Source organism: Macadamia integrifolia, chromosome 10, assembly GCF_013358625.1.
Source record: "Macadamia integrifolia cultivar HAES 741 chromosome 10, SCU_Mint_v3, whole genome shotgun sequence".
Taxonomy (NCBI): Eukaryota; Viridiplantae; Streptophyta; class Magnoliopsida; order Proteales; family Proteaceae; genus Macadamia; species Macadamia integrifolia.
Genome location: NC_056566.1, coordinates 12,190,470 through 12,217,263, shown reverse-complemented (window position 1 = coordinate 12,217,263; position 26,794 = coordinate 12,190,470). Strand labels below are relative to the sequence as shown.

Sequence of the window (26,794 nt, the reverse complement as noted above, 5' to 3'; positions counted from 1 at the left end):
CTTACCACAACCCCATGCTCAGATAATGGAAATCTAACCCATAATCAGTTCCCCCACCCCCTCAAATAAAGGTGGGAAATATATATATTTTGAGCAAAAGAACTCCACCGGTCTAGCACAATAAACAACAAACCAGCAGACCAATGGGAGGTCGTGCTAGAGCATAATCAGCACACAGCCGGGGGGCACATTGGTCTTTTCGTGCCCTCACACGTCTAGGCGTTTCCTGCCCTAGACCGGCAAGGTTCTTTTTCCCATATCCTGAAAGGCGACGTGATCCTTACGTTTGTGCAAAGGCCAATGGGAGTGGACGAAAGCATTAACAAGGGCAGGATTTCCACCTTTCATAAAGGATTGGGCGGTCATTTTGCCCTCCTCTCTGTGCTTGGCATAGGACCCACACTACCTTTTGGCTTCTTTATCCCATATTTTATTTCCTTTAGTTTCAAATAAATTGCCAGATTAAAAAAAGAAAATAAAAAAGGGAAAAAGAACCCTGACCTGCTGGCACATGAAATGCCCAAAGACAAGGTGTGCAAAAAGATGACGTTGCCCTGCATGTCATGGTGCTGAAGATGCTGGCACATCTCCTCTCATTGGTCCTTTGTGCTGGTGTTGCTTGCACCAGTAGGACAGATTTCTTTCTCCCTAAAAAATATTTACAAATGGGATGTATGGAATCTATGGATCAACATTTGACCTTTTGAGATATTCTGCAGTTCACAAAAATGTTTTTCCCTGAATTCAGCCTGATTGAAGTGAAATGGAAGTAGACAACCAGCTTGTGTCTTCCTGTAAAGAGTGCTCTCACTACACTGCAGGGGGGAAGGGACAAATGTACACAACCTTACCCCCACTTCACAGAGAGGCTGTTTCCGTGTTTCAAACCTGCAAAATGAAGATTGCAATAGCACAACTTAACTGTTGTGCCAAGGCTCACCCACCTTATGTCTTTGTAATTATGTAAAACTAATAGATTACACACCCATCTGCTTCACTGATCTCTTTCTTACTGGAATGTATGGAGAAAATATGAAGAATATAAGCATGAAGCAACAACCATCCAAATTGTAAACAAATTAAACAATTAATTTAACAGTAACAACTTACAAGTGAATTTACAGACAGCTAATTGCTAATCTTCTAATAGTTTTGAAAGGGGGCCATGGCGGTCTATTCATTTTATAAGCAGGGCATGATTCCTTATGTCCACTTAACACACCACATTCAAGTGGGTCCCAGATCGTGAAATGGCACTTAGAGACAAATCAATTTTGTTTGCCTTCTATACTTCCCATTTTCTTTTCTCTTTTGCTCCTGCCTTTTTTTTATGTGGCTGTGGTTGGTCTCAAAGACAAACTTCTGATTGTATGTGTTTTGTTTTTGCTGGGTTCTTCAATATAGATTCAATTAAACCCCAGGGGGTGGAGTCACCACTATGGTTGTACTCTACTACCAGGACTCTTGGTTCCACAAGTTCACCAATATCTTTTGAAGTAACACTCCCTTATGATGGATTTTTCAAATAAATATTGAATGGCCATGTCCTCATGGATCATCATCATAAGGTGCCACTGAATCATGCAATGATGGAAAAATCACAATGGGCCTTCCATGAACTTGGAACTCTTCAAGCAGTGAAATGCAAGCTCGCTCATGGCACCGAGTATTTCCTGTCAAGTCCAGTCGCTCTAGTTTACCTGAAGAAAAGTATGATGAAGTCAAAGACCATAAATATTGCTTGTGTTCGCAGCAATGCTGCGAGAATGACAAAGGGCCTCTGCAGATTAACATCAATGGAAACAATAGTTTCTCAAGAAATGAACTGAGAAAATTCATAGCTGTCATATCTGAGGAATCAGACAGTCCAGTTGGACTGCTTCTGTCAGCACTGTTACTGTTATGTCTCATTTTCTATATGTTACATGAAGTTTGAAATAACTAAATGTTCAAACTTATTTATTTTTTTCTACAGGGAAAAAGAATTGTCCCAATACTGAGTGTAGGACATGGCGTGGGAAATATGAAAAATTTTCCAATAGCAATCAAATCCCTTATTAATAGGAAAGAGATCCTCTCCAGCCTGCCCAGGGGTTGGAGTTGGGGTGCTGGAGAGGGACTAGTGAGGATTTTATCTCTATCTATAAAAACATTTATATTAGTTAAAATGGACAAGTAGCAATTAAATTATCAATTTAAGTTAAAAAGGACATCATTGGATGTGAAGCTGCATTTCAGAGCTGGGAGATTAGTTCTTACGAAGTATATCTTTAATTATGATATTATAAATCTCACCAGGTAATTTTCCCCATATAGAACAACTGAACATATGGAAGTGACATGCCTTATATTTTTGACAGAAGGAAAAGGTGCACAACTATAAAAGTTAACAAGACACTGGATACATACCTTTTGAAGCTTTCAAGGCAGAGTACATAACTGCTAATGATTCAATGGGCATAAAATTATACCCTGCATTGACTGCAATGAGTTCTGGAGCCCGTAAGATGAGTTTTGAGATGAAATTGGAAGTTTCGATTCCACCACGATTCTTGCTATAAAAATAGCCAGTCAGATGTTATATTCACGCTTTAATGTACTTGGTGTCATAGATCCACTATAATTTGTTTAGAGAGGCCAACCTTATGTTGAGGTGAACAAGTTTTACTTCCTCTGGAATATTTTCTTGTAGTTCTAGGAAGCCAGAAGGACCCAGACCAATATCTTCAATATTGAGCATTCTTACATAGGATGTGTCCATAAATTTTACCAGTGCTGGTGCCACTAGACTGCACCACGGTAAAAGAAAAAGACGAAATGACATTTTCCATTTTCTATCCGAGGAAAGTGAATTAATAATTTGTAATTTCGATGATAATACTAGAAAAAACTGACCTGCCAAGGCTGTTGTTTGCAACAGAAAGGGAGTGAAATGAATTCCTCAAGGTTGCAGGACTTCTTAGAACTTCAGCCACTCCATTGCTGGAGAGGTCGCAATTCTCCATCTTCAAATCAACTAAGGGAGTCTCTCTTTCAGAAGCCTCGACAAAATAGTGGATAAGACTCCTAGAATATTTAAATCAGGACCATAGTAAAACCTCCTGTACATGATTCAGCAGAATATGCACAGGAACACATGGAAATCTGACTGACCTAATCCCACGATCCTCAAGAGGATTGTCACTTATATCCAAACTTTCTAAGTTAGGCATACAGACCAGTGCATATTTTAGGCAATCTGCATCATCCGTACCCAAATTGTTTCCCCTGATGAAAACAAAGACATCTTCTTCATTACAAATCACAGGATTGAAAAACATAAGCAAAAGCCAAAACCAAGCAGGCACATTAACTTAATAAACAGAAGCAGTATCCTAATTCTCCAAAGTGAGAATAATCAGCCAAGTTTGGGATGAGCATGAAAGATCACTAGGCTACGTCAGTCAAGGTCGAGGAATACGGTGAAATTTGGCATCCACAACAAACAGAAATGCAGAAAACAAGCCAAGACAGATACATGATAAATCTCACCCAAGAAGGTTCTCTTAACAATAAATTGAGCTGAACCAAGGCAAAACACTAATTACAATGCCATGAAAACATATGCAACAGCAAGAGCAAAAGCAAAGAAATCAATGGTGGGATACCTAAGATTCAGAACACGTAACGACTGCAAGGATTTCCCTATTCCAAAGGATGATGAGGAGCAAGTTGAGAATCTCCAGTTAGTTTTGGATAGCCAGCCTGCAATCTACAATGATCATCAGAGATTTCCCTCTTGTTTTGATCACCAGAAAGTTGCAAACTCATCAAATGGTGACACAATACTCACATTATTGTCTGAAAGGTCAAGGACAGACAGATCTGATGAAGCATCAAGAAGGGTATCAAAAACCATTCTCGCAAAATTTGGACCCAGGCGATTCTCAGAAAAGTTGACCAAATGTAAAGACCTGAAACCAAGAAGATAAATTTTTTCCAGCAAGAAATGATTATATCGGACTGACGTGAGTTCCTTCATTAAGCTGAAATGGAACATTATTCCCAAGATTTTTATTGGAAGAGAAACTCAAACAGTGAGCACACTATATGCATAAAATAAAGATTAAGCAAAATAAATAACCCATTCTGATGGTAAATTAACAGGCATAAAATAAAATATTTTGGTTCATAATATAAATGGACAGATTTTTCTGTTTTATATAAGCAATGGATATCTCACAATTTTTGAATTGTAGAGTTCTAAGATGTACCATGGTTAAGGTTTAAAAACTTGGAATCAGGACCAAGATCAGCCTCCATTGATTACGAGTAGAATCATCCAGCATCGGCTGGAATTGGCCAGAGTCGGTGTAGCTTGGTTATTGAGAATTGGGGTTGATCGGAATCTGAGTCGGTCAATCCGGCTGATTCCACTGATTCTGATTCGATTTTTAAAAAACCATGACCATGGTGTCTGTCCCTAACGTTGTATAATCAAAATGGGCTCCATTTCTCTTTGTCCACAATATCATAATTGTTATTTGTAATAAAATGAAGTGTGATTTACATCAACCTCCCCTGGCGTTTGCCCAAATTACATCATCCCCCCGGAAAATCCATTTATTACATTTAAACCCAAAAAAAGTAACACCGTTAGACTAGTGTTAGTTTTAGAATGTAAAAAGACAAAATTGCCCTTTCTCTTTCTTCTTCTTCTTGTTCTTTCTTCTTCTTCTTTCTTCTCCAGCGAGTCTCCGCAGTGGGTCAACAAAGGCTGTCTCAAGTAAGTTTAGATTTTTCTTCCCCTTCTCTGTGTGGTAATTTCCTAAGCAAGAACAATGGCTGGCAAGGGTGATGGTCCGGCTATCAGAATCGATCTCGGGATAACATCCTCTTGTGTCGGCGTATGGCAACACGATAATGTTGAGATTATAGCCAACGATCAGGGAAACAGTACTACACCATCTTATGTTGCTTTCACTGACACCGAACTTTTGATCGGAGATGTGGCGAAGAACCAGGTCGCAATTAACCCGATCAATACTGTTTTTGGTGAGTAATTGTTTTTTTAATTTTAAATCTGCCACTTTTGATCTTTTGAATCTGATATTACGCCTTATATGTGTTAAGTAATAGTCTTTTGGAAACACAGTTTTAAGTGATTGTTAGATAGTTATGTACTATTTTCAGTTTCAAAAGATTTTCCCCCTTTTTCTTATCGAGATTGTTGTTATCAGACACATTTTTGGAGATTTGGTTTTGTTCTGGCAGATCAGGTGATTTTTTGTTTATCTTTTTTGAGATCTTGTATCCAATTTTTCTAGATCTGCATGAAATTCTGTCTATTTTATAATGCTGTTGCTTCTAGTTTTACTTCAGTTGTGTGTTTCCTTTAATCTGCAATTGTTACATATATAGCTATGTTACCAACGATTCTGATGATATAGGTCGTAAGTCCTGAATCGCTTGCTTTGAAGATTATCAAAGTGTTTTTTTTTTTCCTTCAAATTCATGGCACTAAATGGTCGCATGATCTGCTTCTAGTTTTTGAAATTTGAAATTCATGGGCCTGTGGACTCTTGTTTGTGTCTTCAAATCTCATGCGTTTCTTCTGTTTCATACTTGTATTTGAAGATTTGTTAATGGGACAATGTTCTTTTCTCCAGATGCAAAGCGTTTGATTGCTAGAAGATTCAGTGATTCCTCTGTTCAGAGGAATACCCAGTCTGAAAAGCCCAGAGCCCCTGGAGACAAATGGAAGTGTTGAGACCCACATCAGCGATGAACAATCTGGGCTGGCAAGCGAGGACGAGGCATAAAAGGGCAGAAGCAGTAGAAATCCAGGTAGAGACGGAGTCGCATTTGGCCTGGAGATCGGATATCTGGACGGAGGCGGCAAAGGAGGAGACAAAGGAGTGAAGGAAGAAGACAGCAGAGAATAAGGCGAAGAATAGGTCTGAAGGGATGGGGAGGAAGGAGGTGGTGGAAGAGAGGAGGAGGGAGAGGGATAGGATGAGGAATAGGAAGAGTGGCGGCGGACTGCAGGGGGTAGAAGCACCTTGATGAGTGGGTCAGAGTCGTAGGAAGTGAGGAGTTGGTGGCCAAAAGCCAGCACAAGGTAAAGAATCAACAGGTAGAGCTGGATATGCTTAAGGCGTGTGGAGGAAGACAAAGGGAAGGGGTGATAGGGCTTTGAGATGTAGTCTTGAGGAGACTTAAGGTGGTTTCTGGTGGTGCAGATGATGTGGTAGAGACCCATTGACAGAAGCGTTGAGGAAGAGAAGACGCAAGAGATCAGGGTTGCCATTGAAACCAAAATTTCCAAAATTTTACAGAGGGAGAGAGATGGGCAATCGCAAGAGAGAAGATTGAAAGGAGGAGAGAGAGAGAGGGGTGAGTTCAGGGCAAATAGAGAGGAAGAAGGGTATAATCGTCTTTTCCATTTCAAAAACTAACACCTCTTTCATGGTTTTAGTTTGGGTGGGTTTAAATGTAATAAACGGATTTTTGGGGGAGATGATGTAAAATAGGCAAATGCTAGGGGAGCTTGATGTAAATCACCCTAAGATGAAAAACGAACACTTTGGAAACCAAACCAAGTTAAAGTTCCAATCCCGATTAAACAATTGTTAAAGATATAGCTAAACCGCAGGGGATTTTATGTAATTGTCTTCATTATTTCTGGGTTTTTATGTAATTAGACATAGCCCATGTCCTTTGTATTTTTCACCAGTTTAATAAGTTATAAATTCATGTACCTAGGCTCACGGTTTGGCTGTCTAGAATCCTAACCATGAGCACTAGGGTTCTTTTCTCCTCCTTTTCTTGTTCTTCCTTGTGTTGAGGAGGGGCTGGTCTTCAAGTTCTGGTATTGTCACATGGTATCAGAGCAAATCTGATCAGTCCCTGCTACCTTGTTTCTTTGCTTTGAAAGTCCTTTAAGGATTTTGTTTCTTCTTCTTGTGGTTTGCAGCAACCAATGCTGCTGTATCTACCATGAAATCCTAGATTGGGAAAACATGAAAGACTAGGGATTTCTAGCATGGAGTGTTGTTGTTTTATTCCACATTTGCATCTGGTTTTGCTCTGGTGGATGATAATTATGTTGATATTCTGATCACTATCACAGATATATATATATATATATATATCATACTATTATATAAAAGCACGTGGCAAATCTTTCACTAGACAATTTTGTCCTTTCTTCTTCGTTATCTCTTCTTTTCATTCTTTTTTTATTTTCTTAAATTGCTGGTACTCTTTATATTATTATATTTTTATAATGTTTAAAGACTATTGCTCTCTCTCTCTCTCTCCTACTTTCGCACGCTTCCCATTATCCACAAGATTCTATCCACTTTCCTTTTTTAATTAGAACTCTTTATTTCTTTCTTTTTTCCTAAAACTCTCTCTCCCTCCACTCTCACACTTTTCTCCCACTCCTTTTTACTCACCTCCCTCTCTCACGTTCTCTCCCACTCTCAGGTACATATTTAATCTCTATTGTAACTAAAATCCTATTTCAACTAGCAAAAAATCCCTCTCTTACACGTTCCTAACTAAAAATCCTATTTCAACTAATATCCCTTGTTTCTCTTTCTCAATCTCCTTTTACACGTTCCTATCTATACCCAAAAAATAAAAATCTTATCCCTATTGTAACTAAAATCCTATTTCAACTAATCAAAAATCCTATCTCAATTGTAAACATCTCACCCCCATTATTTAACACACACACACTCTCTCTACATTCCTATCTCTACTCAAAAATTAAAAAATCTTATCTATATTGTAACTGAAATCCTATCTCAATTGTTGCAATTTCACCAGCAATCTAATTTAATTTCTCTTGCAATTTCACCAACAAGAAAAAAAAAAATCTCTTGTAACCAGCATTATATCTCGTTTCAGTTAATTATTTAATCCTTATTCTATCCGTTTTGAGTATATGGTAAATTTACATATGTGCTAATCCCCTGAGTTGTTTAAAAGGTAAAAAAAATATACATTCAAAATATGCAAGATCACCAGAAAAGGTAAAAAAATATACATACAAAATATGTTAAATACAAAAATATATTAAATTCAATAACTCTTCTTTTTCTCTGTGTTGTAGTACTCACTGATTATACATTCATGTCTACCCAAAAATATTGTTTCTACTTCAAAATAGATGCAAGAAATGATGCATGTCGAATAACAAGACAAATTGTTGAGGATACCATTAAAGAAGGAAATGCTGATACAAGGAGGATCATAGATGTCGAAGAATATGAAGACAAAAATTAAAAAAAATAAAAATTGACCAATGTTGTTTACTCGCTATTATCCTTAAACAATCATTATATTTGTTCATATTTGGATCCTAGATTTAAGATGATTTTAAAATTTAAATTTATGTTACAAATAAAAAAGGCTTAAATTCCTAACTAGATATTAAATTTGAATTTAATCCCATATTTCTCTGATCTACATAAACACACACTAATTACTAATGTTATGCCACAAATGCATTTCCATGTGTGTTTTGACTATACGTTACTATCAAAGTTTTTCCCTAAATTAGGTAGTACCTATGGAAGAAACTATTGATGAAACATCGCTAAGTAGGATCTACTCAATTTTTGGAAGACAAGGTGGTCTTAGATATTTTCTAGGGGAAAAGGACTACATGCCAATGGAAATCGTTTAAAAGATTCACGAGTAAAAGTTTATCCACACAAACACACTCTAAGAAAAATATTCTGCTACACGTGCATTTGCACGTGTGTATTTACTAATGTATATATATATATATATATATTGAAAATCAGATAGTGGTGCTCTCTGATGCCTTGGTTACTTATTTCTGCACTTTCTTGGAAATCCTTGTGAAAGACATCAGAGTCCCCTTTCTCCCTGAAGTTTCAAGGGTCTTTTCTCTGTGATTTCTCTCTGACTACAACCTGCAATTGGAAATTTCTATTTTTTTTGTTCCTGGTTCTTGCTTCCAAGAGATATCATATACTTCTACCATCATCTGATCATTGTAGGCTGATGTTCTAAGTTATTTTTCAACCTGCGGTTGAATTATTACCTTCTTTGTGTTATGCAAATTGGGTATTGATTCCCTGTGTTCTGCAGCATCCAGATGGTGTTTTTATTTGCATTATGTTTCTGGTTTTTCATCTTTTATATAATGGGTGATTCAAAAACACCAGTGGACTCTATGAATGTCCAAACCACACCTACCAAACTCAATGGTGCCTCTAATTACTTGCACCGGAGCACAAGCAGTAAAGGTGTACATCAATGCCAAGCGAAAGATTGACTATTTGATCTTTGACCCCCCACGATATTGTACACACATTCTTCTCCTCCTCCTTCTCATCTCCTCTTCTCTCTCCTTATCTTATTCTTCGCTAACATTGGTCTCTTCCATTTCTCTCAACTTGGTATCAGATCTCTGGTTTGAGAGTTGACCATTTGCTTGTGTTTCCGTCGTGCCTCCTCTTTTGGAACCCTAGAAGGGTAGAGGGCTCCAATAGTGGCTGCACTATGTAAGAAGGCCTTCCTAAGGTGTTCTATCATCAAATAAAAGACTTAAGGGTGAAGATTTGAAGCTATGGAGATTGATTGAAGAACAAAGAGAGTAAACAAGGGTTACCGCCAGTTCTTTGGTTCATACTCTCTCTCTCTCTCTCTCTCTCTCTCACACACACACACACACACACATCAACAACCGGTTGGAGATGGGACCAAGTGTGCTAGAATTGCCCAATGGTCTTCTTTCACCCCCCCCATGGTCTCGGTTGCTGAATACTTCTGTCGTTGGAGTACAACTCCTTCTCCCATGGACTGCCAGATACTGCCAGAATTGTTTCTTCTGCCTCCTTTTGAGTTACCCTATTTAGGTCCTATGAGTTGCAATGGGATGAGCCCACACCTTGAGAGGTACATTTGATTCAAGTTTCTTCACGTTTTATGGTTTATTTGCTTGCTAGATTTTTTTTCTGTGAGAATTGGGAAGGAGTTTCTGGGTAGAGTGAGTACTCCTGATCTGGTTTAGGTATCCAACCAGCTTTCCAAGTCTTTGCATATCATGTTGGAGGTCAATGGACCTACGGAAGCTTTGGCTGGCGGTTTGAGCAATACCAGCCCCAGTCCTACTGCTTTAATCTCAACATCCAAATATCCATTGAGAAGTTGGACAACACCAACTATTTGGATTGGGCCCACTCAATGAAGCTATCTCTACGAAGTAGGGGGAGGTTATAGTACATCACAAGTACCACCCCGGCCCCTCGTTCAAGTGATCCGACATATCAGAAATGGGAGACCGAAAACTCAACCGTTATGACGGTTGATTTTTCTATAAAACCTCAGATTGGTAGGAGGTTTACGTGAAATAAGACAACCAAGGATATTTGGGAGTGTCTCTAAAACTTTTGACTGAGTTGGTGACTCAGCTAAGGTCTACCAACTCCTCTAAAAGATTATCAACATGAAGTAGGGAGATAGGACTATTTCTGAGTACTATAATGCAGTTATTGGTCTCTGGGATGCGTATGATCAATATAGGGACCTCCGGCTGTCCAGCCCCGAGGATGAAGCGAAGTTATATAACACATTTGAGAAGGAACATGCCCTGATTCTACTTAGTGGACTGAACCCAGAATATGAAACACTCAGGTTGCAAATCTTGGGCGATCACTCTTCCATTTTTAGATGAAGCATGTAGCTACTTGCAAAGTGAAGAGACTAGAAGAGGCTATAGAAACCGTACATCTCTTGAGCGATATCTCTTTCCTTTGGCTCTTACAGAGATTGGCGTAGTTGAGGAAGAGGCTAAGGGCCAAACCGTGGGGATGACAAAGACAGGCTTCGATGTGTCCATTGTGGCAGGCCCAAGCACACTAGGAAGACTTGGTGGGTACTTTATGGGCGTCCTTTTAGACTCATACCTACTGGTATGCGGTGTGTGTGTGTGTGTGTGTGTGTGAGAGAGAGAGAGAGAGAGAGAGAGAGAGCTAAAGCATACTCCGTGATGGCTGAAACTGAACTCATGGGGTATCCATCTGGGCTACAGGCAGCCCACCACTCCCTTACAAGGGAAGAACATTGCAGATTTTTGAAGGATTATGTCACAGTTGAGTACCTCATCTTCCACAACCACAATGTTAGATTCTTCAGCTTCAGCCTTGTAGGCCTCTACATCACCCCCTTCACTACCTCTTCTTAGGTCTTTTGACTCTAAAGCTACTAATCACATGGTTGGTATGTCTTAGTGTTATGATTCATATTTTGTTTGCTCTAGTAGGGAAAATATTAGATTTGTTGACGGTTCGCTTTGCTCTATTTCTGGTAAGGGTAGCATTCATGTAACCTCTTTTATTCGCTTGACTCTGTTCTCCATGTTCCTAACTTTGCCACTAACCTCTTATCTATTACTCTATAAGTCACCTAACCAAATCCTTGTATTGTTGTCACATTCTTTCCTTTGTTTTTCAGTATTTGGTGATGAAGAGGATTATTGACAGTGGACCGTGAGGAATGGGAGAAAGAGCTCTACCTTTTTGAACTTAGAACATTCTTTTTTACTACAACTTAGTCTTATGTGTGTGGGCATAGTGACAACAACAATGTTGATTCTGTGATGCTTTGGCATCAATTCTTAGGTCATCCCTCTTTTGGTGTTATGAAGAAAACAGCTGCCACATTTTGTTCTCTTCCAATTCTACTTTTCATGTATTTCAGTGTGAATCATGTTTGTTTTCTAAACATTGTCATAGTCCTTATCCCTACCATGGTAATAGATCTATTGTTCCTTTTCATATTGAGCACTATGATGTTTGGGGACTTGTTCCCACCACTTCTTTATTTGTCTATCACTATTTTTTGATAATTGCTCCCACACTACCTGGACTTGTTTGATGAAACACAAAAGCAATGTCTATGATGCAGTAAAAAATTACTATCAAATGATGTGTACTCAATTTGATACTAGAATCAATATTGTTCGCTCTGAAAGAGGGGAAGAATACATGTATGGTGGGCTCCAAAACTTTTTACCAATAATGGTTTGGTCCATCAGCTTGCTTGTGTTGACACACCCCAACAGAATGGGGTAGCTAAATAGAAAAATTGTCATTTAATTGGAAGTCACTAGGAGTTTATTAATTGGTATGCATGTCCCTAAGACTTTTTGGTGTCCCTAAGACTTTTTGGCATGATGTACTTATTGTTTCCTTCTTGATAAACCGTATGCCCTCTAGTATCGTTGATTCCAAATCTCCTTTAGAAATTTTGTCCCCTCAAGTTTCTGTTTTTTCTCTTCCTCCCAAAGTGTTTGGGTGTGCGTGCTATATGCATTTTTAATAAGTTTGCTTGGACCAAAATTGATCCTAAGGCCCTCAAATATCTTTTCCTTGGTAGAAGGGAAAACAAGAATTTTGGGTTGTAAACCAGCAAATTCTCTTATTGGGAAATTTTAGAAAAATCATAAGTTAGGAGAAGACTATGGACCGTCCTTTATTAATTTAAGGAAGTCCCAGAGATTAGTGGGGAACCTGTTCTACCTCTCTTTGACTTTCCTAGATATCACCTATGTAGCTGGGATGGTGAGTCAATTTATGCATGCTTTCAAGAGTGGCATTTGGATGTTGTGTATCACATCCTCAATTACTTAAAATCTTCCTAAGGAAAGGGCTATTGTGTACCACACACAACCATTTGAGTTTTAATGATTACACTTATGCTAATTGGGCAGGGTTTGTCTTTGACTGAAGGTTTACATCGGGATATTACACATTTGTGGGTGATAACTTGGTTACATGGAGAAGCAATAAATAACCTGTTGTGGCTAGATCATGTCCAAAGGCAGAATTTAGAGCCATGGCTCATAGATAGCGTGGATTTTTATGGTTGAAAAGGTTGGTCCAGACTACGCGGCTTTATTGTGATAACAATGGTGCTATAAGTATATCAATCCTGCGCAACGTGACTAGACAAAGCAAATTGAGGTGGATCGGCATTTCATTAAGGAGAAAATCTCACTAGTTCAATACCCTTTTGTGCAAGCTGTGAATGTATAACATTTATTCTCCAGGTTGAGAGGGAGCGTTAGAGTTTATGTAAGAGGAGTACTTCAGGTACTTTGTTATTATCTGTTTTTTTTCCCTTTTACCTCCCTAGGCTACCTTATGTTAGCATAGGGGTATGTATGTAATTTCCCATAATATAAGCAAGTAAGTGAATATAGGGAGAGAAATCTATTCTCTCCCCACGATATTGTACACACATTCTTCTTCTTCTTCCTCTCATCTCCTATTCTCTCTCCTTATCTTCTCTCACATTGATCTCTTCCAACAACAACAACAACAATCATAACCTTATCCCAACTAAATGGGGCCGGCTACATGGATCCGAAATTAGAAAATAAAGAAGCCCAAAAGATAGATTAAAAATGAGGAAAAATTGAGATAAGAGAAGATGATAAAGCAGTAGAGAAAGACGCATCATGGGAACACCCCCTATAAAGGGTCGGCAACACGGGTCCTTGTCCTCCACAAAACTTTATCTGAAGTAATACTAGGATCGAGCCCTATCCTTTGCATATATCTTTCTGAACCACTTCGTCAATAGTGACCTTAGGCCTACCCCTACATTTTTTGGCTCCCACAAGATAAATCTGGTTAGTCTTCCTTACTGGGGCATCTATAGGTCTCTGTTGAACATGGTCATACCACCTCAACAGACTCTCACAAAGTTTGTCCTGGATTGGTGCAACCCCCAAATTGTTTCTAATACAGTCATTCCTTACCCTATCTCTCCTGGTCTTCCCGCATAGCCCTCTCAACATTCTCATCTCCACTACACTCAGTTTTTTTAAAGTACTCTTTTTGACTGCCCAACACTACGCTCCATACATCATAGCTGGTCAAATAACTGTCCTGTAATTTCCCTTGAGCTTAATAGGCACTCTTTTGTCATATAGCACTCCTGATGCACCCGCCATTTCATCCACCCAACTTTAATCCTATGGGCAATATCATCATCTATGTCTCCCTCTTTGGCAATGATGGACCCCAGGTATTTAAAACATTCACTCTGGGGTAGTTCCTGTTCCCCGAGTTTCACCACTCCCTCCCCTACTCTAGATTGGTTGAAGGGGCACATCATGTATTCGGTCTTCGTCCTACTTATCCTAAATCCTCTTGATTCCAAGCTTGATCTCCATAGCTCCAATTTAGTATTAATCCTATCCACAGTTTCATCTATCAGAACAATATCATCAGCGAATAGCATACACAGAACCGAGTCTTGGATGTGCCTGGTTAGATCATCCATAATAAGTGCAAACAAATAGGGATTTAGATTAGAACCTTGGTGTAACCCAACTGTGATTGGGATTCGTTACTTTGACCCTCTGTTGTTTTGACACTCGTCACCACTCTCTCGTATATGTCCTTAGTTATATCTACATAGTTAACCATGCCCCTTCTCCTCTCTAGGACCTGCCAAATTAGCTCTCTTGGTTCTCTATCATAGGTTTTTTCCAGATCAATAAAAACCATATGGAGGTCTTTTTTGTGGGCTCTAAATACTTCCATAAGCCTCCTTAGTAGGAAAATAGCTTCTGTTGTGGATCTCCCTGGCATAAAACCGAATTGATTCTCTGATACCTCAGTTTCCTTTCTTAGTTGGGACTCAATAACCTTTTCCCAAAGTTTCATGGTATGACTCATAAGTTTTATGCCTCTGTAGTTGCTGCAATTTTAGGCATCACCTTTGTTCTTATAAACCGGGACCACAATGCTTCTCCTCCACTCATCTGGCATAGTTTTTGTACTCACATTAATCTCTTCCATTTCTCTTAAATGTCTCATTGCCATGAGATGACCTTGTCAATGAATTCCTTAAACGAGTTCAGCAGCCCAAGACAATTGCATCTACATCCACTGCTATAATTGCTCATCCACGTACTGGTGCTTCCTCTTCCCCTAAACCTTGTGTTATTGATTTTGGTGCCATATCTCAAATGATTAGTAAGTCCCATTTATTTTCATCTTTCCAAAGGAATAGTCACCCCTCTTGAGTAATACTTACTGATGGTTCCTCTACTCAACTGTCTGGATTTGGTTGTGTTTCACTTCCTTTTCTTGTTCCTTTAACTTCTGTACTTTATGTACCACATTTACCTTCAAATCTTCTTTTTGTTAGTCAACTTTCTAAGTCACTGAATTGTTTTATTACCTCATCCTTCTTATTGTGTCTTGCAGGATCGTAAGAAAAGGAAGACGATTGATGGAGGGCGTGAGAAGTATTTAGGGTGGTTTTTTATTTTTTGTGAAACTAATTCATGGAATTGGTGTAAAATGGTAAAATAGGCCGCAAAAAAGGGGTCAAAAAACCATATTCTGGGCCTCGAAACATAGGTTTCAAATTTGGCCCAGAAAAATCTCAAGATTTGACCAGGTTTTGGTCGAAACCTCGATCCTTGACTACTACTTCACAACTAGTTCCATTGTATATGTATAAGTGTCGTCCCAGGGCAACTTCAACATTTACAATTACAACTGATCTGTCCATACCTTCCTCTCCTCATCCCGACTCTTTGCTTCGGGATTCTTTTACCTCCATTGACTTTCCAATTTCCCTTCACAAAGGTATTCGTTCCTGCACTCAAAATCTAATATTGTTTATCCGATCACTCATTTTATTACTGTTTCTCATCTTCCTCCTTTACTTCGCAACTTTGCCATGTCTGTCTACCTTTAACATGCCTAAAAATTATCACGAATCATTGTCGCGTCTTGGTTAGAAAAGCTATAGATGTAGAAATGGATGCCTTTCGGAATCATCAGTTATGGTCTTTGACTTACCCCCAGGTAAGGAGCTTATGAGGTGTCGTTCGATGTATACTATTAAATATCCTCCTGATTGATCTGTACAGTGGTTGAGAGCTCGCTTGGTTGCAACAGGTTACACCCAGACTTATAGAGTTGACTACTTTGAGACCTTTTCCCCAGTGGCTCATCTTAATTCTGTTCGAGTACTTATATCCTTGGTTGTTAAGCTTGACTAATCTCTGTTTCAACTTGATATAAAGAATGATTTTCTCTATAGTGATCTTGAGGAGAAGGTTTATATGGGTATGTTGCTCAAGGGGAGAATGCACCAAAAGGTACGTGAACTTCACAAGGCCATTTATGGGTTAAAACAGTTACCTCGTGCCTGGTTTGATAAATTTAGTAAGGTTTGGTTATTGGTTCATACAGTGCTTCTCTAATCACTTTGTTTTGTTCGTTTTCATGGCTCCAAGATTGTTATACTTGTTGTATATATAGATGAAATTATTATCTCTGGTAATGACTCCTCTAAGTATTGAAGATGTCAAGGCATATTTACATAAGGACTTTTAGATGAAGGATTTAGGAATGCTCAGGTATTTTCTAAGGATTGAGGTTGTTTGTTGTAAAAAATGTGTCAGTTTGTCTCAAAGGAAGTATGTACTTCATCTTCTCTATGAGACTGGAATGTTGGACTCTAAGCCTATTGATAATCCTATGGATCCCCATCTGAAACTTGGGGCTTGTGATGACAAAGACTTTGTGGATAAGCATTAGTACTGGAGGCTGGTTGGAAAGCTCATTCATCTCACTTGGGACCAGATATTTCATTTAATGTTGGTGTGATAAGTCAATTTATGGAAAAGCCTAAGCAGGCCCATTGGGTTGCTATTGTCGTATTTTGAGGTATCTTAAAGGTGCAGCGACGTCATGGTCATACTGATATTGTGAGTTATTTTGATGCTAACTGGGCTGGTGCTCATGGTGACCGAAGATCTACTACTGGGTACTACATTTATTGGTGGTAATCTTGTTACCTGGAGGAGTAAGAAATAGACTATAATGGCTTAGTCAAAGTGCGAAGACTTAATATAAGGTTATGGCACATACTACAGCTGAACTAATGTAGCTAAAATCTCTTTTTTAGTGACTAAACCTATGGAGACGTACTGTGATAATCAGGCTGCCAATTATATTGCTACTAATCTAGTGTTCCATGAATGGACTAAACATATTGAGGTCAACTACCATTTTGTGCAGGGTGTTATGAAGAAATTGATTTCTACTCTGTTAGTTCGCTTTGGCAATCAACTTGGTGATATGTTCACCAAAGCATTGTTTAGGCCTGCTTTTCTTAATGGCTGTTTCAAGTTGGGCATGGGAGACACACACACACACACACACACACACACACATATATATATATATATAGATATATATATATATATATATATGCTCCATCTTGAGGGGGAGTGTTAAAGATATAGTTAAAAGGCATGGGCATTTTATGTAATTGTCTTTACTATTTCAGGGTTTATGTGTAATTATACATAATCAATGTCCTTTGAACTTTTCAACAGTTTGAAAAGTCATATATTCATGTACCTAGGCTCACAGTTTGGTAGTCTTGAATCCTAACTGTGAGCACTAGGGTTCTTTTTTCCTCCCTCCTTCTTCCTTGTGTTGCGCAGGTGCTGGTCTTCAAGATCTCGTATTGTCACAAGACAGCAATTGTTTACTGCTTCTCCAATCTAACTATAATAGAGAACTCATCTAGTAAAGTGAAGCCATACAAGGAGCGATCAATTAATATAAAATTCAATTTGTATCAGAAAATTTTTAGTTGATAAATAAAGATTATTATTACCAACCGAGAGGAATTGCAACAATAAATTCAACATGGAAATTCACATTTGTACCTCCCTGATGAGAGAAAAGACGAAAACCCAGAAGGTATGGAAACTGGGCTGTTTTCAAGAATGCTTGATCCTTTAATTGAGAAATACCGAATACCATGTGTCTCAATTCCCTTTCTGTAAAGTGAATCACAAATTGCACCCAAAGCAGTTGAAGAGAACTTGCAATGGAAAAATTCAAGGAATGACAATGTCTCTTTGTTCTGTCTCAAAAGCTTGCATGCTCCATTCACCTGTAAGATGGTATACTAAATTAAGTGATAAATGATCAAGGCATCATTGGAACGATTTATTTTATTTATTCTAGGGATACAGTTTAAGGCATTTGTTGACCTACTATTTAAATGCTATCCAGGGGAAAGGAAATATACACCAATCTTCTTAGGATTATTCGCTGGTCATCATTTTGTGAATTTAAAGATCTATTTCACTGAATAAATTATATTTATCTAAGGCTCTGTCCAGGGAAGTGAAACTAAATGATTTGTTGAGTTAGTAACACAATCATTAATTTTAATGATTAGTAAAGTTACCATCTATTTTTGGTAAAAAAAAATTCCCCTTTCCTTTACTTCCAAGTTCCAACTAGATGGATCGTTAGTTAAAATATATATATTGGGGTGGGTTGAGAGGGAGGAAGAATTGATTGCTTAAGTTCCACTCAACAAACAATAACTTCATGGTGTTTGTGTCAAATATGGATAACATATTGTCAACTGGTCAAAGGAAACTCAAGAAAAAAGGAAGCTATTTCTCTGATTAATTTATAAAAAGGGACTTGAAGAAATTATGGATATGTATCTTACAGCAAGTTTCTAAATTCGATTGAGACAACTCGGTTTCGACCTTGTCCGAGATGAAACCAAAGGCCGAAACTGGTTTGTACCATGTTTCAACCCTGTTTCGATAGGTTTCACAAGTTTTGACACTTGGTCATAGTTGTCATGGCGACGCCTAGGCAGCGATTTGGCAACCTGGCGAAAAAGGAAGTTCATGGCAGTGCTACGATTTACGTGACTCACAAATGGCTGTCGCCATTGGCTGATAGGCGTCGCCATGGCACCACCATGAACGCTAGGTCACGCCTGATTCACTAGGCGGTCAATTTTTTGTAAAATGCAAGGTGATTTTGATAGAGCTATGTTGATTTTTTATGATTTGATGTTGCTTAATATTGGTTTTATATGTTATAGGGTATATATTGTAGGCTTGTACCATGTTAAATAACTTTAGAGAATAGGGGAAATAAAAAAGTAGCATACTAAATAACTTTAGAAAATAGGGAAAATAAAAAATGACACATGGGCAATTTCACCGCCATGGCAACACCATAATGGGAGATTCATTGCCAAATCGATTAGCCACCCCTTGACCGCCTTGGATCGATTTGACGCCATGACAACTATGCACTTGGTTTTGATGGAGAGTTGGGAGTTCCACAAGTTTTGACACTGTTGAGGTGGATTTTGCGAAAAACTTGCAGTTCTTGGTCAAATCACTTGTTTTCTTCCTTCTTTTTGGCATTCTTCTACTCATTCAACCTTCTACAACTTGGATTTGTGTGATTGGAGGTTGAAGGCAATGTTTTTTTCCCAATAGGGCTAGTGTACAACAGCATTCATCGTACACTAGCAAACTTAGGTCCAGACCACAAGTACCATTTTGGGTTTTTTTTTTTTTTTTTTTTGGTGAAACTAATTCATAGAATAGGTGTAAAATGGTAAAAATAGGCAACACAAAGAAGGTCAAAAAACCATTTTCTGAGCCTTGAAACCTAGGTTTTGATTGGCCCAAAAAAAATCCCAGGTTTCCCAATATGTTTCAGTTTTGGCTAGGGTCGAAACCCGAAACCCGAAACCTAGAACCTTGTTCAGTGGTACATAGCTCATGGATTAGACCTGCCAAGAAACTCCATGTGGTAGTGAGTGGTGAGTGTTGTATACTGTATTTCCCTAACTTAATGTATGTTTGATTGCTTTAATTGCATATTTACATTTTCAGTAGCTAAATTATACGTAGTCAGTGATTATAATAGGGCTATTGTACAGAAGCATTCAGCATACACTACAAACTTGGGTCCAAACCACAAGTACCATTTTGAGTGGATTTTTTGCGAAACTAATTCATAGAATAAGTGTTTACCCAAAAAAAAAATCATGGAATGAATGTAAACTAGTAAAAATAGGCAGTACCAAAAAAAAAAAAAAAAAGGGGTCAAAAAACCATTTCCTGGGCCTCAAAACCTAGGTTTCAAATTTAGCCTCGAAAAATCCCAAGTTTCGGTCGAAGCTTGGGATATCTTGGTTTTGCCCAGGGTCGAAACCCGTCATGAAACCGAAACCTTGGTCCTTGTCTTACAGTATGGTATGGCAAGTCTAATTGGAAACATTACACTTTTGGCAGGTATAACTTTATTTAGTGCCAAAGGAATGTACATGATATTAATGGAGTGATGGCATACCATGATACCATTAGTACCCTTCTTCTATATGGTAAGACACGTTGGACACATTATAGATGGTGAGGGAAGTGTGGGAAAGGCTAATAGTTGCACTAGGGTTGGGAATCAGTCATATTAGGAGTCTTTAGCAAGAATCCTCGTCTAAGTAGGACTGTGTATCAATCCTTTTCAAACATGAACTCCTAGTCCAAATAAGATTTGATTTGGGGAATCCTAGTTCTGATAGGATTTTGAAATCCTAATCCAAGTAGGACTCAAAACGAGGAATCCTCACCAAATTAGAATCCAATAGATTATATCGAGGTAAATCTGATTAGACTAAATAAGGAAGTAGTCAAACTAAAATAGCATAAAAGAAATCGATGAATTGTAGAATGAATGAACAAAATATAATTTTGAAGAAAATTGCAAGTTCAGAATTACTATATGGTTCGGAGTAGCATAGAATCCCCCCCCCCCCCCAAAAAAAAAAATCCAGATTTGTAAAATTGAGAATTCAAAAAAGAGATCAATTTGAATATATGTTAACATTGCTCTAAATCCATCCAAGCACACCATGAATCCACACAGTAGAGATAAGCAAAGATTCATTGCCAAAATAACTCAAAAAAGTATGCCTGAATGGCTGATTTCATAGGTTTATATACACTCAAAATCTTTTTTTTTTTTGGGTGAATAAATAATTCATTACCAAAGGAGAAGAAAATACACACAGGCCCCTAAAGAGGGGAGGGGGAGACAAAGGCAAAACAGGGAACTCAATGAGAATCCAGGCTCCCGATCACAGATCTAGGAAGCTCCCAGGAGGCTACAATGTGAGAATTTCTTGGGGAAGGGGGACAAGAAGAGGAAGCTTTTGAAATCTTGGCTTTGACATAAAAAAAAATGGAGCTCCAAATCTTTCCGAGAGATCAAGAGTTGACGGTCCATTTTCTATGATTCCTCTCCATCCAAATTTGGTTGATGGTTGCACAGAAGGCAAGCTTGCCCACAATGTCATAAATGGTCTTTCGATGGAAGGTCATATCCATCCAGATCCACTCCCTATGGAAATGGAGGATTCTTCTACTGGTTGGCCAGCACTCGGAGAGAATAAGGCTCTAGATGGAAGAAGAGACAAGGCAAGCAAAGAAGAGGTGCTCAATGTCTTCCAGCGCAGAGCCATAGAGATAGCAAACCAGGGAGGCTGAAATCCTTCTCTAAATGAGGAAAGATTGCGCGGGGAGACATTTCGTGAAGACTCTCCAAGCCGCAAGCCGTGAAGCTTTGCCTAGGAATATAATGCTTGAAACAGATGAGCTTGTCCAAGGAAATGAGGGTCCATGAGATCAGACAAATTCCCAAGCCGCTTTAGCAGAAAAAAGCCTATTTGGGGAATGGTTCCATAGAAGGGTGTCGTTTCTCGGGTAGCCAACAGAAGGAATGGCAGGCAAAGCATTCCAAATCTCAGCCATCTGGGGAGAAGGAGGAGCAAGGAGAGACCAAGATCCTAAAGAAAGAATGTCAACAACCTTAGCAAGCTTTGGGAGCCCAGAATGATAGATGCTCTGGGCATTGAGAACATGGGAAAGGAGCCCCATAGGGTGCCAAGGGTCAAGCTAGAGGAAAGTAGAGGAGTTGTCTCCAATCCGAGTGGATATAACTCTAGAAGCAATAATTCCGAGGGAGATCATCTTACACCACACCCAGGAAGCATCTGAGGGGATGCGCACATACCAAAAAGTGTCCTGCTTGAGCATATTAGAGTAAACCCAATCTACCCAAATGCTTTTCTTCTTAGAAACCACTTTCCAGATCAACTTGAGAGTTCCCACATAGTTAACATCCTTGATTTGCCTCAAGCCCAAACCCCCTTCCTTTTTGGGAAGGCAATCCGTAGCCCAACTAAGAGGGCGATGGAATTTAAAGGATTCACACCCTTTCCAAAGGAAGACAGTAAAGACTCTCAAATCTGACTCCTAACATGACTAGAAATAGCCTAAACCAACTACTAATCAAACTACTTAATTGACCAATAAAAGATTTAAAAACAGTGTATCGCGTTAGTACCGATCAATACTGTATCGTATCAGACGATACGATATGGACCGATACTTTAAACCGTGTGCCTAATACATATTAAAAAATTTCTGTTCTACTCTTCTCCAATACAGTGATGATGAAAGGCAAAATACCCAGCAAATTGGATACAGATGATTCCAACATTCAGCCCTCTACTCAGAGATTGAAGGGTACTCATAGGCTCAAACCAATCTTGTCTATTCACTTATACAGACAGTCTTTCCCAAGACAGTACTTCAGAGAGGGACCAGGTTAGTAAGGAAGTGAGGGAGTTGAACATTTCAGTGTTAACTTCAAGGGTTGAGGAGATAGAACACCCTTTTTTTTGGAGGTGTATGAAGAAAGGCTATGACTAGCCAAGGAAGCAGCAGCAGTGAAAGTTGTTCAAATTAACAGGCATACAGTGCTTTTCTGAATATCAAGTGCAGAGATTGGGGTCTCCTGAGGTTGTTATGCAATTTCCATCTGATGGGTGTTGCCGTGTTGGGAAATTTTTTTTCAGGCCGACCCCGCAGGGAGGGGGGGGGGACCTTTAATTGTGGAAGTTTTGGTTCTTTTCTAGATGTCTCGCCTATTATCTATTTTTAAGGGTTAATGGGGTACCAAACTTCTTTGTTGGCAATGTGCTGGTGTTAAGTGTAATTCCATTTTCCTTGGTTCTTTTTTTCTCCCATGTATCCTTTTCTCTGCTCTTTAATAAATTTCCATAAGGGGAAGAAAAAACATTTTTTTCCTGGCCATTTCATGCATTCGTATATTGAATATTCACAATATGCCTCTTAACTTTGGCTGACTAAGACTACATTGATATTAGTACGTTAATCCCTTGTATATGACAGTATTTCAAGTTTGCAGTTACCTATCAAAAAAAAAAGTACCCAGTTACCTAGACATGCTAAAGTACAAGGAGGAAGATGTAAGCTTACGTGTTCTTCAGATTTAATTCCCCGCAAAACCATGCTTTGCAGCTTGCTTCCCTTTAATAACTCCTGCTAATTGTAGAGTAGTCAGAGATGTATAAGATCACATGGAATATGCAATTATGATGCCACAACAAAGCATCTCTGGAGAACCAAAAAAATTGAACATTCGATAACTAAAACTTGCCTTTCTCTGTTAGCTAATAAATCAAATACGTTGCAAGCAACTAAGAATGCAAACCTCAAAAGCATAACATGGCTATGAGCCTATGACACCAGGAGTATTAACTGCTTCCATGCCATATTACTCTCTACATTCATTTTTCCAAAAGGAAAGCCCCAAAAACTAGTTGCTCATTCTAAAAAATATCTAAGGGATTGTTGAAAAAAAACCTTTCTCAATAGTTAGGAAGCCACAATTCATGGCAACGATTTTGATTTTGCTTGCATAAAATTTTGTTGTCAATGAGACCATCCATTGAATCTAGCATCTAATCAAGGTTCTTCTATAAGATAGAGAATGCATAACCACATACAGAAGCATAAGAAGTTAAGAACTGATGTAGATAAGTCACTTGGGCTTATTTTATTGCAAATAAGCCTTGAATTGTGTTATAAATGTGTTGGGCCTTTGATCCCATGGGTTTTCTTTGAAATGGGACACTTTAATGGGCCTAAAATATGGGTAGAAGGTCAAAAACGGGATTTAATTCATTAGTTTAATTAGTTGCTATTTAATTCAATAAAGGCCCATTAGGCCATTGGTCGGTTGTAAAGTCTTATATGGACTATTAGTTAGTTAGTCTTACTCCATGTTGGAGTCATAAAGTCAAGTCCTAATCCTATTTTGAATTCCTAGTTGTAGTAGGAGTGTCTAATCCTATTGGGAAACTAGCTCCTAGTTGTAGTAGGAGTGTCTAGTCCTATTGGGAAACGAGCTCCTAGTAGTAGTTTGATTGCTATTATGCCCTTTATAAATAGAGGAGCCTATGTATTTATAATGGCATATTTGAATGAAAGAAAGTTTGCATTTATGAAAGAAAGTTTACAACTAAATGCTCAGAGCAGCTGAGATAGCCGTGGGTGAGAAGCCCAGGCTGAGATAGCCACTTCCTTTATTCTCTTTCACCCTTCTCAACCCCAATCTATTTTATTCTTATTTTTTATTTTATTTGTTGTAACATTCAAGAGGTATAATTCAGATTCTGATAAAAGTCTCCAGAAATCAGAACCGATCAACAATCCTAGTGGGAATAGGAGAGAGATCGATCTCCTCTCTTTCTCTCTTCTGTACTCTGTTCAGCCAGGTCTTCAATCAGGGTATGCCAGACCTCATAAGGATCCCACGATCCTTACCTAGTCACTGTTGGAACCATTCAGCTACTGTTCTTGAAGGTTCTTCTCAGTTTTCTCTCCTAAGTCAGAAAATCAAGAAAGCTTGTAACTTCACAACCAACATTCAGAATCCTCTCAACTTTGGGGGTTTTTGTACCCTCTCTAGGGACTATTTACGCCCAAGAGTGCAACTCAATCGGACTCCTACAGCCCTGGCCGCACCTCTCTCTCTCCAGCTCTATAACAGGTCTTTCTCTCTCCTATCGGGTTGGGTTTTGGGCTGGTTTTGCTCCTATATGGATATTGTATCCTTGGGGGTTTATTTGATGGTATTATTTCTTTGTTTCTTGCTCCTATTTGTATTGTTTGGGGTTATAAACTGCAGGGTTAGTTACTTGTAATCTACTCCTGCATTAAGAACCCTATGAGGTTCACAAGCTAGTTCAAATAAAGGACCGCTCAGAGAACAGTCCAAGCATTCAATGCCTATGCACTTTTTGATCAGTGGCGTCCACAAAAGTAGTAGTCTTCAATACATTTTGCATTAAGTTGGGCTGTCAATGGATCAGATTAAGATGGGATTTCATATGGATCTGGATCCAAATCCAATCCGATAAGGGCCTGATCTGATCCCCAATAAGTAAATGGATCAAACATGGATATACTCTGATATGATCCGATAATGATCAAATCAGATAAGGATTTTGCATATATTAAGATTATGTAGGATTGTAAATAGGATTATATATGAAAATTTCAAGGGGAAAACGGCTTAATCTAGTTATGAGATGTCATTTACTTTTGTCAAAATTATGTATAATATTGTATAACCTTTAAAGAAGAAAGAGACTAACAGTAATAATTATGTAATTGGACAAGATCAGATATTTGAATCCTTTATCGGATTCGGATTTGAATCGGTAAGTGAGTGATCCAGTGGATTATTGGATCAGATTGGGTGATCAAGCTCGAATTCATCCTGTTGAAAACCCTAACATTAAGTCCACTTAGTCTGGATTGTAATTGGTTTTTATCAACTGGATCTACAAAGGCAGAAGGTAGAATTTCTTTACTTTGAAGCTTCTCCTTCAACTTCTCTTGTCAACATAATCAGGGTCTCCAAGTTACCCTATCCCCCCATAATAACTTCTTTCCTTTTTATATAACATAATATACTTCACAACCATTTCCCTTAGGAACCTCCCTATTGACCCAATGAAAAAATCAGCACTTACACATGTTTCTGCGATGCAAAACACATTTTGAAGTCTCAGGCTTCTGCACAGAGAAAAGAAGAAAATTGTAATACTTTGCAGCTCAAAACAACTCAATAATGTGCTATGAATTGAAAATGTACTAGCACGATAAATGGTATGTATAATAAACCAACACTAAATCCCACTCTTCCACATCAGAAATTAGCGGGTGCAATTTGGGCTCAACTTTGAAAAAAATAGGGACAGGCTCAGGCTCGATTTGGTTCAAAATTCATCAATTTCCCAACACTACCTTTAGAAATATATCAAATAAAATCATAAAAAATTATTCAGTTCAATTTTATTAACATGTTTCCTCATCTAAATCACATTTCATTTGTTTCTTATTTTCAAATGGAACACTGGATTGCTATATACTAATGTTACAAAGAAAAATCTCAATAATTTTTTTTTAATGAATTTTGATTTCATTGACATGGACACAAACAGAATCCAAGCCAACCAATACAGAACTATATATGACAAAAAAAAATACTCGAGCAAGCATAACCAAGCGAGACTCATGACCAAAAGCTTCTAATAATATGATACCTGGCAAAATGCCCAAATTGTTGGCAATGGTAAGATAGTTTTGAATGGGAAGAAGCTGTATAATCAATACGAGCCTCATAACCAATACACTTCAGAACAGTTTCTGCACCAAAGTCAAAAAGATTATCAAAAAAGTTGCTGTTAACCTAGCACAACTAAAAACCATATGAAGAAAAATATAGAACTAAATAAGTACGAGTTATACAAAGAACATTCTTTGGGATAAATTGTGAGAATTTACAAAGAGAAAAAAAGAATGATACAGGGGTGAAATCTAGTTGGGCAAGAGGGCAGGTTAATGCACAAAAGGGAAAAAACAAATGCAAGTAATTATAAAGGCAACGTTACTGGGATATTTAAGTTCCATTTGAAATTTCGATATGCTAATTCATCCACCCGTCATCAGTATTGTTGAGGCTGCTAGGAAAATCATCTTGCCTCTTCCAAACCAATTGTTGCCAAGTTCATGGGTAGGCAT

At 38.3% G+C, this 26,794-nt stretch overlaps 1 protein-coding gene across 1 annotated transcript; it reads right to left on the bottom strand.

Moving 5' to 3' along the window:
- Window positions 1-1,048: 1,048 nt before the first annotated feature.
- On the bottom strand, window positions 1,049-26,794 carry LOC122092199. The gene is made up of 12 exons (XM_042662541.1): window positions 26,755-26,794; window positions 26,317-26,419; window positions 25,744-25,786; window positions 23,180-23,242; window positions 17,735-17,964; window positions 3,833-3,953; window positions 3,648-3,751; window positions 3,154-3,267; window positions 2,896-3,066; window positions 2,643-2,789; window positions 2,410-2,555; window positions 1,049-1,700 (listed from the first exon to the last, which is right to left on the bottom strand). Exons 1-12 carry the CDS (start codon window positions 26,792-26,794, stop codon window positions 1,549-1,551), a joined length of 1,434 nt encoding a protein of 477 aa, XP_042518475.1. The 3' UTR covers window positions 1,049-1,548.